The sequence below is a fragment of the Zootoca vivipara genome, chromosome 7 (assembly GCF_965207765.1).
Source record: "Zootoca vivipara chromosome 7, rZooViv2.hap1.1, whole genome shotgun sequence".
Lineage (NCBI taxonomy): Eukaryota > Metazoa > Chordata > Lepidosauria > Squamata > Lacertidae > Zootoca > Zootoca vivipara.
The window spans coordinates 56,408,772-56,426,175 of record NC_142590.1 but is presented as its reverse complement, the minus strand read 5'-3'; the positions used below and the strand labels follow the sequence as shown (position 1 = coordinate 56,426,175).

The 17,404-nt window shown below is 41.3% G+C and overlaps 1 protein-coding gene across 7 annotated transcripts in view; it reads right to left on the bottom strand.

The window, feature by feature from the left end:
• SRGAP2 (SLIT-ROBO Rho GTPase activating protein 2) overlaps positions 1–17,404 on the bottom strand; it is a 206,691-nt gene that overhangs the window by 46,567 nt on the left and 142,720 nt on the right. For 4 of the 7 annotated variants that reach the window (XM_035122342.3, XM_088674334.1, XM_088674336.1 and 1 more), the window contains exons 8-11: positions 16,994–17,218; positions 12,691–12,792; positions 12,041–12,238; positions 887–971 (exon numbers count right to left, since the gene is read on the bottom strand). In XM_035122342.3, coding sequence (XP_034978233.2) covers positions 887–971; positions 12,041–12,238; positions 12,691–12,792; positions 16,994–17,218 — 610 coding nt within the window. The remainder of the gene's footprint in view (positions 1–886; positions 972–12,040; positions 12,239–12,690; positions 12,793–16,993; positions 17,219–17,404) is intronic. The other 3 variants (XM_088674333.1, XM_088674335.1, XM_060277122.2) reach the window with 1 other exon arrangement.

Here is a 17,404-nt window from a genome sequence, read left to right as displayed (position 1 = left end):
ATGCTGTACTCGAAGCAGCTAATTCTGGGCCAGAGGCATTCAGCCATATGGCTCAGAGCAGATTTTGCGAGAATGAAAGGAAGTGTTGGCAAAAAGACTTTTATAACGTATTACAGTTCAGAACAAACCCTCTGATTTAGCTCCTTTCCCCAAAGACCTGAATCCTGGAAATGGGAAACAGATCAACACAGACAGCTACAATGAAAGCTGCAGCTGGTCTTTGTTGTGATATGAACAGATAATTCTATCGAGTCTAGGATTACCTCGCCTTGCCCTTCCCCAGAAGCTGGACAGATGGGTTTTTCATGGGCAGTCAGATACATAAACTTCTGGTGACACCTAGGTTCAACATCAGTGTCATAGACAACTAATCATGCCAGCTCCAGCTGCTGGTGGTCCAAGCAGTTCAGTGAAGTTACAACAGGCTGTGCACTGGTAGAATGGTTACCTCCGATTCTACCTATGAATACCCCCTTTATCCTGGATTTCTTAAAAGAATCCACACGGAGATGAAAGGCAAACAAGTCCACGTGGAAAAAAACATTTCCTTAAATGATAGGAATATTTGCATGCTAGGAGAAACAAATTACTAGGATTACTCCAATTTGATTCTGTGGAATTGTTATAATGGATGGGGGAAGTGGAGGGGGAGGGGAAATAGGCATATGCTTCAGTTAAACAAATAGATGATGCACATTATTGGCTCATTAAGCACTTCCCTTTCATCATTACTTAAGCAGTGCAGTAGGGATTGAATAATAAATTCATAAAACATGACTTTGTCCACTTAGCATTGATAATCCAAGACTGTTATGCTCAGTCAGCTGCCTAATTCAGTAATTACGAGGGATGGGCTGACACAATGACAAGTGATTCCCAGACTTACTTTCTCCCAGAGTCTTCTGAAGGAGGTCATGTTTTGCCTGAAGCTTGGTGATGAGGTTCCGCCCTTCCAGATACTCCTTCAACTTCTGTCGGAGCAAAAAGAAGCCAAGGATCAGCATCTACGTCTAGGACACAAAAGGACTATGGACCAAGAGACCGGAACGGACTAAGATACCCCCTATGTGACAAAGAGCTTAGGGTAAATCAAACCATCATGGTTCCCATGCAATAACTAAATAAGACCTAAATAACCAAGACCTTTCACAGAAACACATGCAACCTAACACAGGGCAGCTCAGTAGAGTGAAGAAGCTTTCACAAATAATTATCATTGTGATTGTGCATCAAATGAAAAGCAGTATCAGCCAACACAAGTATCCTTCATAACACTGGCCTAACCCTGCTGAATGATACCATAGCCTGTCTCTTTGTCATCTTACGGATTTTAAAACAATACCTTCTGGGCTAGCAATCAGATTGTACTGCAAATCTGGAGTAGTGCTGGCAGAAGAATTTGTGTGGGGCTCAGCCTACTGAAGAGAACATTTAAAACAAGCCATTCAAAAAACCCAAGGACTTTATCCATTCCTGGCCCCATATAGAGACATGAGATCTATAGAATTTTTAAGGGTGCAAGTGGAAGAGCACTCATCCCGACTGCAGTTTCCAGAAACTGGCATTCAGAAGCAAACTTCCTACAACTGCAGAGGCACAGAACTGCCATCATGGCTAGCAATCACTGATAGCCTTTAATAGAGCCCTTCAGCTTTGCACTACATACTGAAGTTACAAATGTGCTTGGTATTTAGGATACCTCATTTGATTGGCTCATGGCCCTCAGCCCTGCTCCCTATGAATATCCTGCCCATTTTGTGGTGGGAAACATGGGAAATGCCCTTTCTCCTCAAGCATCAATATTACCCTGGTCTCCCCTTTGCCTGGCAGTGGCTAGAATCAAGTCCATCTTATGCCTCGGGTAGCTCCTCTCCTTAAGTAACACAATCCTTTAAAGTGTTTGCCCCCAAGGGACTATATTGTGCAATGTGCTCAGTTTCCAAGGGTGCTTTCCTCATTCAGGCTATTTGAAGCCAATTCAGACTATCCAGGATAAAAGTCTCATGAGAACTTCCCTTGGTTGGTTTGCTACAACATCAGCTAGAGCTCCCTTCCTTGCTTCATCTCTGTGTTTGTTGCTCTCTTTGTGAACCTTAATAGGACATGAGACCTTAATAGGACATGAGACCCTGTGTTCTCCCTTAAAGAAACAATAGCCATGGGACTGGTTTGGGTTCCAGCAGATCCCAAACTGGTAACCCACCCATGTTCTCTGCCTCTGGAATGCCCCATTTTGTGGCCTTCCACTGGCTACTGCCAGTGAGAATCCTGCAGTAGTACTTTTGCCTTCCCACACATTTGGCATGCAGGAGAAGCTCTGCACTGGTGGCAGCTGGCAGGAGGTCTGCTTAGCAGGCAGAGCTGGGCAGGGCAGAGGGACACTTGCACCCAATCCAACATGCACCTCTCGCCCTCCAACCCAGTGTGTATTATATGATGAATTATTCTGCAACAGAAACTTGAAAAATTCACAGGACAACCTTTAAGCAGCACATTACCAGGGAAATGACTTTATTTTCAGGGGAAAGTGTCTAGATATCATTGTGACATTTTCACATTTATTTCTTACTTAATTTTTCAAATATTTTTATTTCAGTGTCCTAGCTCATTACAGTGTTACGGATTACAACTCTGTGCAGTTAAAATAAGCAGTGTTAAATTCCCCACTTTAAAGGGCAAAGCTTTCAAAAATCAAAGCAATGGGGGGAAAGGGGGAGGAAGGAAGGAAAAATTAATATCAAGTATTACCAATGCTGATTTAAAAGGGGAAATAATCCAGAAAACAGTTTGCCCATAAATTCTCAATAAGCCTTAAAATTAAGAGCATGGTATAGCACAAAACTAATACAACTGCAAATAAATTTAGGGTTTAAATGAGCAGTCAAACCAACCCACACTATCCTAAGAAGCAGAGGAACACAATGCCAAAGCACAGTGCCATTAGAGAAACCTTTCATTGCAAGCATGTTCACAGTTCAGTGGTTTGCACCCTGCTGTCAGTCAAGGCCCCATTAAAATAAATAACCACTTGATAATAAGACATGACAGATTGCCTGCCTGGAGCCAATTTAAACCTGAAGGTGAGACTCTGAGCCCTAAACTATTAGATAGCTATATGCAGATCACAAAATAAAATAAAATAAAGTCCACAATGCAGCCCAATAATTAGAACAATCAGTTCAATCCCATATTAATATGGGCGTTTAGAAAATTATAGTATGCAGCATTTGGACATAATGGCAAACTATGCTTCACCACTCATTAGAAGTGGGCTGTTCTAATCACTTCCCCTTCTGTGCGGAGGAAAGCAAGAAGGGACTGCTACATACTCCTGATCCTCCAAACTAGGATTTGGAGATTGGTTAAATGCAGCTACAGGCATGAAACAGTGCAGCTGATAAGTTTATTGTTCAAGCCAAAGGCTATGACAAATTTGTACTAAGCAACAGTATTAATAAAATAGTACAAGACATACATCGATAATATAAAATTTGTAAAGACTTTGCTGAGTTCTTAAGCATTAATACACAGTTTCCCTTGTGCATCTCAACGCTAATATTATTCTGCCTTTTGAAAATCCAAATTGCCAACATCCATGATATAAGAGAGAGAAGTTACCAGGGGCACCAACAAATCCAACTTGATTTCAGATTAAAACTCTGAATCACCACAACCATTTATAGCATTTTTATCTAATTCCTTTTTTCTTATTTTTTTTCAGCCAGTGCATAGAGGGCCACTCTATGTGTTATGAATCTATTATTGTCACTCGAAAGAAACCATGCATGTATGAACAAAGGTTTGAGAAAGTGATCTCTTCGACAGGCTAACAGAGAATGAGTGATGTATTTTACCTGTGGCTGACCACAAATATGAAGTCTGTCTGCGTATGGGACCTTGTTGTAGCATCCATCTAAGACAGAGGTAGGCATCACTTGGAAACAGAGCTCAATAAAGGCATTTCTTACGGCAGCTGGTGAGAGCTTGGTCAGATAGGTAAAGGGACCCCTGACCATTAGGTCCAGTCATGACCGACTCTGGGGTTGCAGCGCTCATCTCGCATTATTGGCCAAGGGAGCCGGCACACAGCTTCCGGGTCATGTGGCCGGCATGACTAAGCTGCTTCTGGCGAACCAGAGCAGCGCACGGAAACACCATTTACCTTCCCGCTGTAGCAGTATGTATTTATCTACTTGCACTTTGACGTGCTTTCGAACTGCTAGGTAGGCAGGAGCTGGGACCGAGCAATGGGAGCTCACTCCGTCGCGGGGGTTCGAACCGCTGACCTTCTGATCGGCAGGCCCTAGGCTCTGTGGTTTAACCCACAGCGCCACCAGCACCACTAGCTCTAAAATGCTCTGCTCTCAATATTTCCCAATGGGGAAATTTGGTGTTTCTAATTAGTTGTAGGTCGCTTCTGGATTCTTTCTACCAGTAGAAGAGCCAATCCTTTAGTAGATACTTCTTCAAGGTCAAAGCGAAACTCAGTTCTGGAAAATAATAATACTCTAAAACATCTTGACTAGCTGCTTTCCAGAGTTGCTTATCACGGAATTCCATATAGCACAGAGCAGGAAAACACTCAATAGGCATAGTAGCAATTTTTAAAATATACTTTAACTGAGCGCAGTACGCTCTTGCCTTAAGTGTTGGCCACCTGGATTCTGTACAAAGTGCTGCTGAAATTCCTGATGGTAAAGAGCATAGCTTCCGGAGGGGGGGGGGTATTCTGCACCATTTCCAAATCTTTAATGGAGTTCAAATCAGAGCCTCAGATTTCAATGCCATAGAACATTTGAGTAAGCATTTTGCTGCTAAATATTAGGACAGGTTCAATCAGCTGTCGTCACTTATTGTAGCAGAACTTTATCAATGACCCTATGGTTTTCTGCACTTTGACTTTCACTGCCTCTGTATGAAACTTCCAAGAGAGGGTTTCACTAATGAGTATCCCCAGGTGTCTAACAGACTGCATTTTTTCTATAAGCACCATTTATATCTAGGACTGTGTTTGCCAAAAATCATATAATCATTGTCTTACGAGTATTTATAGACAGACCTTCCTGTTAACAGTATGTGCCAAACACCTCCAAGAGATTTTTGAGCCCAATCTGGAGAGAGGAGTGCCAAATCATCTGCATACATCAAAATTGAGATATTTCTGTTCCTAATTATTGGAGGGGGAGAGTTTGCATTGGCTAAATATAATAATAATAATAATAATAATAATATATTATTATTATTATTATTATTATTATTATTATTTATACCCCGCCCATCTGGCTGGGTCTGAACACTCATCCCCCGCCACCACTTTCTGAACACGGCCCAGGAGGAAGGAGCGGAACCACTGTATAACAGTGCCCCCAGCTCCCAACCCCTCTAGACGGTCCAGAAGGATATTATGGTCGATGGTGTCAAAAGCCGCTGAGAGATCCAGCAGGACTAGGAAACAGCTCTCACCTTTGTCCCTAGCCCGCTGGAGATCATCAACCAGTGCAACCAGGGCAGTTTCAGTCCCATGATGAGGCCTGAACCCCGACTGGAAGGGATCCAAATGGTCCGCTTCTTCCAGGCGTGCCTGGAGTTGTTCAGCAACCACTCGCTCAATAACCTTGCCCAAGAATGGAAGATTTGAGACTGGGCGATAGTTGGCCATATTAGCCGCATCTAAAGATGGTTTTTTAAGAAGCGGTTTAATGACCGCCTCTTTCAGCGGGTCTGGGAATACTCCCTCATAGAGGGAAGCATTTACCACCCCGCGGAGCCCATCGCCCAGCCCTTCCTGGTTAGCTTTTATTAGCCAGGATGGGCAAGGGTCAAGGAGACAGGTGGTTGGTTTCACTCGTCCAAGCAGTCTGTCCACATCCTCGGAGGTAACAATATGGCACCAAACCATTAATATGAAAGTAAGGAGGGGTAAGAATGCAACCTTGCATTCCTCATGACCTTTTAAAAAGCATCAGTCATACCATCATTTTAAAACTACTCTGACCCTCATTTCTGCATAGTTCTTGGATCAATAGCAGAAATCTGCAGTTGGTGTTGGCAATTTGAAATTTCTCCCACACTCTGTATTGATTAACAAAGTCGAATGCAGCAGAAAGATCAATAAAGGCTACATAAAGATTATTCTTTATGTTCTTAGTATATTTCCTTATAATATGGTTCAGAGTAAAACACTTATCAATGGGACTGTGCCCTTCTCTGAATCCCGCTTGTACTTCATGAATAATGTTGCTCTTTTGCAACTAGTCGGATAAATTTTTGAAGGCGATACTGCTCATATAGCTTTGAGGAGTTGTCTAACAAGCTAACTGGCAGATAGTTTTGCAGATCATTCCTACTGCCTTTCTTATAAACTGGGAAAAGAATACTTATTTTCCATCCAGAGGGCATTTGGCCCATGTTGTTTATGGTGGTAAATAAGCCAGCCAGGATAGGCACCCACCATTCTATGTATTCCTTACACAGGAATATAGAGCTCCAGGAGCTTTATTCAACTTCAAAAAGGAAATAAGGACCTTTATCTCATTACGGGAGACTGGTTGCCATTCAGGTAGGTGGATAAATCATTCTATACTACTGGCATATATGATTGCCAGGCACGAATTGAGGCTTTTTATGGTGATTTCGCTTCATTTAAAACCCTGGCCACCAATTCCCAGAGTTTGTTTTCCCTCTGTTCCATTACTGCTAGTCCCAATTCCTGCCATGGGGTTTTCGTATATCCAGCTTTCTTATTTGGGGCAGACTTTTGTATTCCAATTCACGTCCATGGATTCCTATGACGGATTCTTATTCAAATCTCTGCTTTAGCCAGAGCTTTCTTACACTTCACATTGACTGTCAAACCAGCCATGGCGTGTTGGTGGGAAGCCAGCTTCATGGGCAGAAGGATGTTGTTGTTGTTTAGTCGTTTAGTCGTGTCCGACTCTTTGTGACCCCATGAACCAGAGCACACCAGGCACTCCTGTCTTCCACTGCCTCCCGGAGTTTCGTCAAATTCATGTTGGTAGTTTCGAGAACACTGTCCACCTTCACCCAATCCAACATGCACCCCACCCTCCAACCCAGTGTCTGGTGTGTGCTGGGGTCTTAGGCAGTTGAATCAGCATATTATTGGAAAAAGTTCTTTAAATACCTAAGTGCCTAGCTATCATTGTGACATTTTCACATTTATTTCTTACTTCATATTGGCTTCAAATATTTTTATTTCAGTGTAATGCCTACTAACTGTGAAGTTAAAATAAGCAGTGTTAAACTCACCATTTTAAAGGGCAAAACTATCAAAGTAATGGGGGAAAAGGGAAATTAATGATTCATAATGCTACCGTGGAGAATTGGTAGCAGCAGCCACTTTTGTCCTATTCCAAGTTGCACTCCCACCTCTGAGCAATTATAAGCGACTTAATGACAAACTGCTGCACCAGCTTTCCAGCATATAAGTCACTGTGCCTGAGGGCCTACCTCCTGCATGCTTGAGTCAACAGGTAAGTATACAGGTAAGCCTCTATGTGAACTAGTGCTGATGTCGGCACTCACAACATTGGGTTATAAGTCACTTGTTTTAATTCCATCATATGCAACATCAATCTAATTTGTTTTGAGCATCAGTGGCAAGTATTTCCACTGTAAAGCCACTGTATTCCTGTGCATACAAACCAAGTTAACATTTTGAAATAAATACAATGCCACCTCAAGATGATAGCACTTCTGGCCCAGGTACAATACATTAGAAGTCCTATATCAGGAAGCAAAAGTCAGCCTAAAATCACAGTGTTGTTTCGTTAACTGCCAGTGTGTTACTCTATACCAGAAGAATCTTAACGGTGCTCCCTCTCCCCACAACTGCACAACTATGAACGCTATCTTCCACCTTGGTATTTACCAGTATGAAACAGCTGTCAAGAGAAAAACATAATAGGTTAATGTGCAACCCAATCTAGGTCTTCCTGCCTTGCTGGCAAAGCAACAGTGTTATGCTTTTGAGGCTGTATGGAAATACCTTCTGTTATATGTCTCATATCCTTAACCCCCTCTCAGGAATCCAGATCACTCAGCTCATTTTTGAAAAAAGCAACATCAAAGCTGATGCAGGCATTCAGCTTGAGGAGAGATATTCCCAGAATGCACTGGGGGAGGGGAAGGAAATCGGGAGCACCACAGTGCTGCACTACTGTTGATGATTAAAAAGGGAGAAAGAACAGCACATTGATAAAAAGCAGCATGGCACTGATTACAGGCAAGGTTATAAATAATATTTTCATAAGTCTTACGGATTTTGTGCAGATTAACGAAGTATTTCTGCCAAGTACTTTGAAGATGAAGGACTCCATAGTGGCTTGATATTTTTAACAAGTGATAGCAATTAACTGTAAACTACAATCATCCATCCTTTCTTCAGATGTCTTACTTATTTTGCTACATGTACACCTCCCTCACCATACCAGCACCTCAATTTCATGTGCTTATTCTAACCACCATTGTGAAGTGTGAAATTACTCTTACCCTTGCTTTACAAGAGAGATACCGAAGCACAGAAAACAAGCAATAGGGTTATGGTAGGATCAGAAGTGGGGATTATGTGAACCCAAGGATTGTGCACCAACCACCAATATTTCCTCTCTCCCCCTTCAGTAATAATAGTCATTGTCTTCCCTGCAAACTAAAAATTGGTGTTGAATGTGCTGCATCTACCAGAAAACATCTCCCAAGAAAATCAGTGCTAAAACTGGCTGTGAAAAGGATCGCTTGAATCACAGAATAAAGCAGCAATTCAACGTTATTTTGTCTTTGACATTTTATAATGGAAGCTTAAAAGTGTGGGGGCGCACAGAGAAATGTGTTGCAGGCATGCTATATTTCTTGTTCTGAGGCTACTAAAGAGCCAAGGGTTGGGTTTACATAAGGAACACATGGCATGAGTCGCTAATGTGAAGTGTCAATTCATTCCCCCTTTTGCACCTTGTTCCATCACACTTCCCTGAGAGGGAGCAGTTTTGTGTGGAGAATAGAGCAGTAAGCACATACAATTTGAGTGTTTGCTCCTGAAGGGAAAGAGGTTTTCCAGATATATTTGTAAGATTAATGGTCTTCCTTCACTCCCTCTGCTGCTGCAATGCCTTCAATAAATGGGCGGGGGTGAGAGAGTATTTCCCATCCTGGGGATTCTTGTAGTCTTGCCTTTTTCCTATGTTCCTGCAGTACCTGCGTCAACCTGCTGATATTTGAAACCTACTAACATTTTATTATGGTTTTTTTACAAATGACAATCTGTACAAGAGAGCCTTTATCTGTGATTGATGTTTCTGGATATTACTGTAATGGACAGGAAAACAACAGCAACAATTTATAAAAGGGGACTATATTGAAGTTACTTCCACTGCCACATACCTATGAACATCCTATTGCCCCAATAATTCTCCCTAAGAACCACAAGTCGGTACTTAAAATGAGCCACACAAGAATTACTTACAAGCATTCAAGCTAGCGCAATAAACAGCAAGCCGAGTCATTTTCTTCAGAAGGGATCAACCGGTGAGAAGAGCACAAATCTACACCGTGGCATGACAGGAACCTATCCTAACAAGTAGCCATCTTCTGCTCAGCTAATTACAGTGGTACCTCCGGTTACAAACTTAATTCGTTCCGGAGGTCCGTTCTTAACCTGAAACCGTTCTTAACCTGAGGCGCACTTTCGCTAATGGGGCCTCCTGCTGCTGTTGCCGTGCCGCTGGCGCGCGACTTCCACTTGCATCCCAGGGCAAAGTTTGCTACCAGGAGCACCTACTTCCGGGTTAGAGGCGCTCATTACCCGAAGCATTCGTAAGGAGGACAGTACATAACCCAAGGTTCCACTGTACAGGGTTTGGAAGAAACAGCACAGTTCTTTTTCTCCCTCCCCCTAGGGTTGCTTGCAATTTGCCACCCTGGGCCACTTCAAGTGGCAGGCCTGCTTGCCTATCCAGACTAGATTAATGAAGAGGGGGTGCTTCTTTAAAATATGACCAAACCCAGAACTGGAGCCCTACTCATGATCAACCCTGGCTGCATGAGCTGATCCTTGACGTATTTTGGGAAAATAAAAATTGACAAGATGTGCAAGTGCTGTTTGACAGATCAAGCCTCAGGATAATTTTAGATGTCTGCTAAAATATCCCGAGTTAGGTGGTGGCACGCCTGTAGCTCCATTGCAGACAGGCATGTAAAAAGCTCCCATAATGCACTAGAGTTAGACAGGAGGAGAAAAGTGCCAAATGAAAAAAGACCTTTCCAATGTCAAGTTTCTAACGTCTAATTTAGACCCACCCCAGAGTGCTGCAAATATCTTCAAAGCGGTGCATCTTTTGTGTCTTGCCAAACTTATGTCATATGAAAATGCAGTTCTACTGATGGTTTACCTTTGTTCCCCGCATTTCCTCCCTTCATTAACAGGAATGCTCAGCCATTACCCATTTTTATGTCAAGAAACCCCAATCTAATTGTTTTAAACCAAAGCCTCATATTCTTATTCAGGATATTTATAAGTCTCTCACATAGCAGATCTATCAAGTGTTTGAACTAAAAAAAAAGGCTGTTTATACAACAGCCTCTTTTAATCCCCACTTCTTTATCCTGGGTACATGTATATGACATGACAAACTCTACTTTTATTCCCTGGAGGCAAAAGTCTAATATTATTGGCACGGATTGTGGGTAAGCATGGTACAAATGAAAACAAAGCATCATGCACGGGTAAAATTAGTACGTGCTTGTTAGAAAAGAGAGTATGTTTTTCTCTAGAAAAAGAAGATCTGCAAGTTCAATTAAATAGCCATTTGCACAGCCAGGGAAGTCAATTGCTTCTTAATTGAATCACTTTCTCCACCCACATTTTTCTGATAAATTCTCTTTCTAAGCAGACCTTTTAATTTAATGCGGCATTTGAAGTATTTTGAGTGCTTGTCTAAGGGAGTGATACACTCTCCGGTAAACCTATTTATAGGCAAGACTCAACATAAACCATCTTGCCCAAAGAAATTTACCCAATGTATAGCATTTATTCATGAACACTATCATTCTTTTAAGAGGAATAAAAATATTTTAAATACTGCAAAATCCATTTAGAAAGGCAAGTTACAGAGCAAGTTTTTTATTTAAAAAATAAAGACCTTCTATACACATGCCCTGATCCAAATGATTGCCCATGGAGTCCTGTTTTTAGAATCTAAAATATCACTAGTCAGCTGTTAGGCATGGAAGGTGGAATGGGGTGGAATGGAACTGTGCCACATGGCTCCTCATCCAGTTAATACACATGCTGATGGCAGGGAATGATAAGGAAGGGCTGTAGCTCAATAGGAGGCATCTGCTTTTATTGCAGAAGATCCCAGGTTCAGTTCCTGGCATCTCCAGGTAGAGCTGGGAATGTCCTCATCTGAAACCCAGAAGAACTGCTGTCAGTCAGTGAAGACAATACTGAGCTAGATGAACCAATGGTCTGACTCTGTATAAGGCAGTTTCCTATGTTCCTTCTATGTGTCTTATGATCCTAATTTCATCCACTTTTCAGAAAAGCTTTCAGGAAATGAGTATTAAAACAATGGATAAACCGATGAACAATTTTCAGTGAAAGATCCATCCTGAAATTAAATCATCACCAGATTTAACTTCGTTATCAACCTGTAAGCTATCAAAGCTTATAAATTGATAGAGGAACAAAGACACCTTATTGTGATCTGTAGTTTAGATGCAATGTTATTTTTGCTTACATTCCACTTAACAAGACGCAAACATTATTTAAAACGAAGAGCTCTGTGGCTACTTAAAGACGAACAAATTCATTATGGTGAAAGCTTTCATGGATGAACATAGGCTTTCAAAGGGGCGAGGGGAAATAATCACACAGACACTGAACTTGTAGGTGGGCCATTCTTATTATTCCTCTCAAGAATTACGCTGACAGCTTGTTAGCCAGAACTGCAGACGACACATACAGTTTCCCAGCTGCAACACATATCAGCTTTGCTGCAAGCGTGTTAAAAGTCAGGTCTCTTACCGTGAAGTAGAACTGTTCTGTCTCCTGCTGATTTGCCCGTCTCTTGGCAATGCTTGGCTTGCTCATGAAGGTTTCGGAGACTGTTGATTTTACAGACTCCATCGAGTTGCTATACTGGAAGCAGTCAGAGACATCAAAATCCTCAATGGTGACGATATCCTGGATAGTCTGCAGTGTGGCCTCCATTGTTTTCTTAACCTGGCAGAGTGAACACAAGAGAGGAATTATAAAGGAGGGGGGAGGGAAAAGAGTGAAGGTGGGAATGCAGAGGAAAATGCCTTGTTATCACTCGGTTTGTCATTTACTGCAACTGGGGGTCTGTGATTCCCAAGCACAACACAACACAATTAACATGAACAGGGTCTACATAAAACAAGTGGCTGAGAGGAGACTGAGGGTTTAATCTTATGCACACTTTCAATTACCATTATAGCATAGGTGGAACAAATTCATGAAACTTGGACCAAAATGTACACAACTGTACATCTAAAATTTGCTGTTTGGTTGCCTTAAAAATTTGTGCCTGAACTGAAGCTTATATGTTTTTATCTTCTCAGCTGCCCTTACTCTCCTCCAACATACTGTATTGTCTAGACTATGCTAAAACAGCAAGGGAAAAGACCAATAAAAAATGGAATTTGTTAGCTTACCTCTTCATTTTCTATCTTCAGCGTGGATAGCCTAGACTGTAGCTGCTGACACCTCTGCACTAACTCACTCTGCACAGGCTGCTGGGCACACAGCTGGGACACCTGGAAAAGAAATGGAACTTCTGAAAGTTTCTAGACATTTGATTCTTCAGCTCTGCACATGTATGAGAGGTGTGGACTGGGCCATGGAACAAATGAAGTCATAGGGTTTCATAGGAGAAACGGCTCAGGACCGCAATACTTCAAGAACTGCATCTTTCCATATAGAATAGAATAGAATAATTTATTGGCCAAGTATCAACCATACTTGGAATTTTGCTTCGACTACATTGCAATGTAAATAAAAAATGTACCTCATACAAACACTATTCCCCTCACAGTACAACACCACAGTGAAAAGGCCCCATACCACCAACTGGCCTCCCTTCCGCCCACACAACTACAGATTCAACAATTTGATGGCACAAGGAAAAAAGCTATTCCTGTGCATAGACGTTTTTGTATATAGAGTCCTGTACCGACATCCGGATGAGAGTAAATCAAACAGGTGATGACCAGGACGCGAAGGGTCTACAGCAATTTGCTCTGCTCTCTTCCTGACTCGAGTGGCATAAAGTGTCTCTATTGGAGTCAAACTAACATGAACTAACCTCTCTGCAGTTCTTACTGCTTGTTGGAGCCTATTCTTATCCAGCTTAGAGGCTGTACAATACCAGACAGTAATGGAATATGAACCTACACAGACCCTGAGATCATCCTCTAAGGCCCTCCTTTGTGTGCTTCCTCCATGAGAGGTCTGGAGGGTGGCAACACGAGAACGGACCTTTTCTGCAGTGGCTCCCCATTTGTGGAAGGAGGTTAGCTTGGCACCCTCATTATATACTTTTAGGCACCAGGCAAAAACATTCCTCTTTAAACAGGCCTTTGGTTTACTGATATTCAATGCCCTTTTAAATGTGCTGTGGAAGGGGTTTTATTGGTTTGCTTCTGTTCTGAGTTTTGTTATGTGTTTTATATTTTTTTATATTGTAATCATATGTTGTAAACCGCCCTGAGATCTACAGGTGTAGAGTGGTAGACAAATAAAATACATACATACATTCCTTCAGTGCAGGGGCTTTTCCTCGGCCAATGGAACAATCTCCCCATCTCCTCACCATGTACCTCCCTAAATTGGTTCTGGGTTTTCATTCAACCCTCCAGAGTAGATTTGGGACTAGTGAGAGGAGATAGGGAGAGAAGTCCTTTTGTGCTAGCATAAATCCTTAATGCATACTGCCTATAGCTTTTCTTGGACCAGCATTGACCTGTGAGCAAGGATGAGAGACAGGACCAGAACTGTCCCTCAAAAGGATTGTGGAGATACATGTAACATGTAAATGAACCCAAAGACTATGCTAGGCTTCCTCAACCTCAATCCTCCTGATGTTTTGAGACTGCAATTCCCATCTTCCCTGAGTGGCCTGATAGCTAGGGATCATGGGAGTTGTAGGCCAAAAACATCTGAAGGGCCGAGGTTGAGGAAGCCAGGACTATGGTGTTTGGTTCAAGCAAGATTTCTACCCATTATTAACAAAGATAATTAAATATTTAAGCAAATTTAATATATTGTAAGAAAACATTTTGGCTTAATAAACTGAGGTATGAGCCTTTTACCTGTATTCACAGGCCTCTTCTTTCTGCCCTTTGCACAACTCATGATCAAATCATGATGAAATCTTGAATTAAACATAGTTTCCTGTTTTGTCCTAAGTGGGTAAACATGTTTACCAGTTTCAGACAAGCAAGGATCTTAAAGCAATTCCAAACCATGGTTTGAAATTCTGCTTCTTATTGAAGGTGGTAACTATAACTTCCCGGTTGGGATGAAATGGTTAACTGTGATTAAATTCCTGGTTTAATCGTGGTTTATAACAAGCAAGGAGAGATGGGACTGATGTGCTGAAGAAGAAAAAGCTTGTTCATATCTTAACTTATGAAGCCAAGATATGATTATCCCAATGTAGTATCTTAATCTTCCATTCCTTGCTCAAACCTGTAACATTAAGGGTAACTCAATATCTGCATGCTCAAATTTAAAGAAGCAGCTTATTTTTATTTTTTATTTTTAATCCTGAACTCCAAAATACATTGTTGGAGGAGAGTTTTGATTGCCAGTTAATTCCATTGCTGGATGTGCATCTAGCCCTTGGGCAGATTTCAAAGCAACAAGATGATGCTATAAAAAACACAAAAATCCAATACAGCTCTATGGGGGGTAAAAATCAATGGAAGGTTCATCATTTGCTCCGACGTTTGAACATATTTCAGAACCACCATAAGCCTCTATTATTGGTACAAATATGGGGGGTGATGGCTACATGAAGTACTGTATTTTCAGATTTCACTGGAATATTAGAATATATTAGGATATTTTACATTTGCAAACTCAAATCCCTACTCAGGAAGCTCAATGTGTGATCTCTTAGCCTAACTTTTCTCACAGGGTGGTTGTGATGATTAAATAGGGACGGGGGAGAACTATGTACACCACCATGAGCTTGGAGGAAAAATGGGATGTAATTGTAATAATAAATAATCATAAGTTTGGGGTTATAGCATATACATGTGATTACAATTACCAGAGCAAATATGAGATTTAATGAATTTTATAGTATAATACAGAACTCTTGATGGTGTCTGCATCACTGAGATATTCTCACTTCCCAATGAATACAGACATACAACAACAAATTAAGTAACACTTTCGTTCTCCATAATAGTGACATGAATCAAGACAGAGATTGTGTCCCTTTGAATAAAGTTGTAACACTCTGCATGGGATCCAATGGCGCTTGCTTCTTCAACAACATGAGCTCTAATATATCGCAGCTGTATGCAACAGCTAAGAAAATTCCATGGATAAGAACACTGAAAAAAGACCTAATGCAAAGCATCTGTGATAACCGTCTCTTGGGAGTAGATACACTAGATGAAGGAAACATGCAATAAATACCAGAGGAATATGCAATGAAATACTGAGCTTTAGTTTTATGGCTCACCATCCAGCATGCACAATTATCTGCCTTTACAAGGTATCTTGTTATATAGGAAGACCTCGGGGGAGAGGGGGGACAAAAATGGATGACTTTGCTATTCTTAGTTGGCATGTTAAATTCAGTGACAGGTTTTACAGAGGATTCTGTTTCCTATGCTGTGAATTAGTGGAAAAAACTCAACTTGGGTGACCCACTGGATATATAATGCCAACAGTCAGAGTTTTATACGCAGATATTAAGGGGGAAAGTCTCAAGAAACAAAAAAACTACTTACAGGTTGGGATGAAACATGAATCACCCTAACTCTTGTATCTTTTCAGTAGGGCACAAAGACACCCCTTTTCCTGGTGGCTTTTAATAGTTAATATAAACTGGGGCTATAAATTGGGGCTATTGTGCTATGGTCTGTAGTTTATCTCGATGATGGATTATTATATTTTTTGCTTTAGTATTACTATGAAATTGATAATTTTAAAGTTTTTTTATATTACACTTGGATTTGTATTTTTGTAAATACAAAAAGTGGCCTATAAATCCATTAAATAAATAATAAATTAAAGCACTGAATTCTCAGGCCTGATTCGCAGCCATTTTCCAGCATTTGAACAACGGCAATCACCATGAGAAGACAGATTCACAATACAATAGTTGTGCAAATTAGGTCTTAGAGAAGCGAAAGAGTCTCTTATGAAGGAAGGAGACCAGCTTGAAGAGGATATCATTAGAGCAACCAGCATAGAAAACATATAACTAAATAAATTAATGGCCAATAGAGCAGAGTTTGTACTACTGAGTTTTCCAAGAGAGCCACCAAATATGCAATAAAATACCAACCTTCACTTTTATGGTTCACAATTCAGTGAGCGATTCCTGTACATACTACATAGTAATGACATTGAGCTTCAACTCTTTTATTTATCATGGTGCTAGGAAATACTGGTAATCTCTACAGTAAATTCTTTTCCCAATTAATTTTATTCTAAGGGTGAAGCAATTGGATCACTTCTTTTCTAAGAAGCCATCGTTATTACAAATGAGAAGATAATCACAAACTGATACTACAAATTCACTTTCTCTTCTTACCCATGAAGATATATGTTGCTTAAATTAGGACATTCTTTCATAATTTGATGCCCAGGCCGAAGGCCAAGATGTCAGGTCACTGACCAATTCAAGGCAATTTGCTTGATTCCCTCCACAGTCCTTACCTTGACTGGATTGGAAATTCCATTATATGCTTATTTATGAAAAAGAATAAAACTAACCATGTCTCCCATGTGCGGCTGAAACTCAAACTTCATGGGTGGGCAGAAGACATTGTTGCACATCTCCATGAGGCGCTGCTTGTCGCTGTTGGCATCCAGGTTCTCCACAGCATTCTCAATGGCATCCAGGCCCTCGTGCTTTGATTGTTCTAAGTTCAGCTCTGCTGACAGGAATGTCCTGAGTGCCCTACCGAGGCTGGCATGATATCCCAGGTCACAGCACTGCTGGAAAATAAAAATAAAAAAGAAAGGCCATCTGAAACCCAAGAAGCTCTACAGCAGGGGTCCCCAAACTTACCCGGCTTTGGGCCGGATGCCCGCCGCGCCGATTGCATGGTGGGCCGGAAGGTGGGGGAGCGGGCGCAGGGGCACACAGCTGTGCACGCCCATGTGCATGTTGTTGTTGTTTAG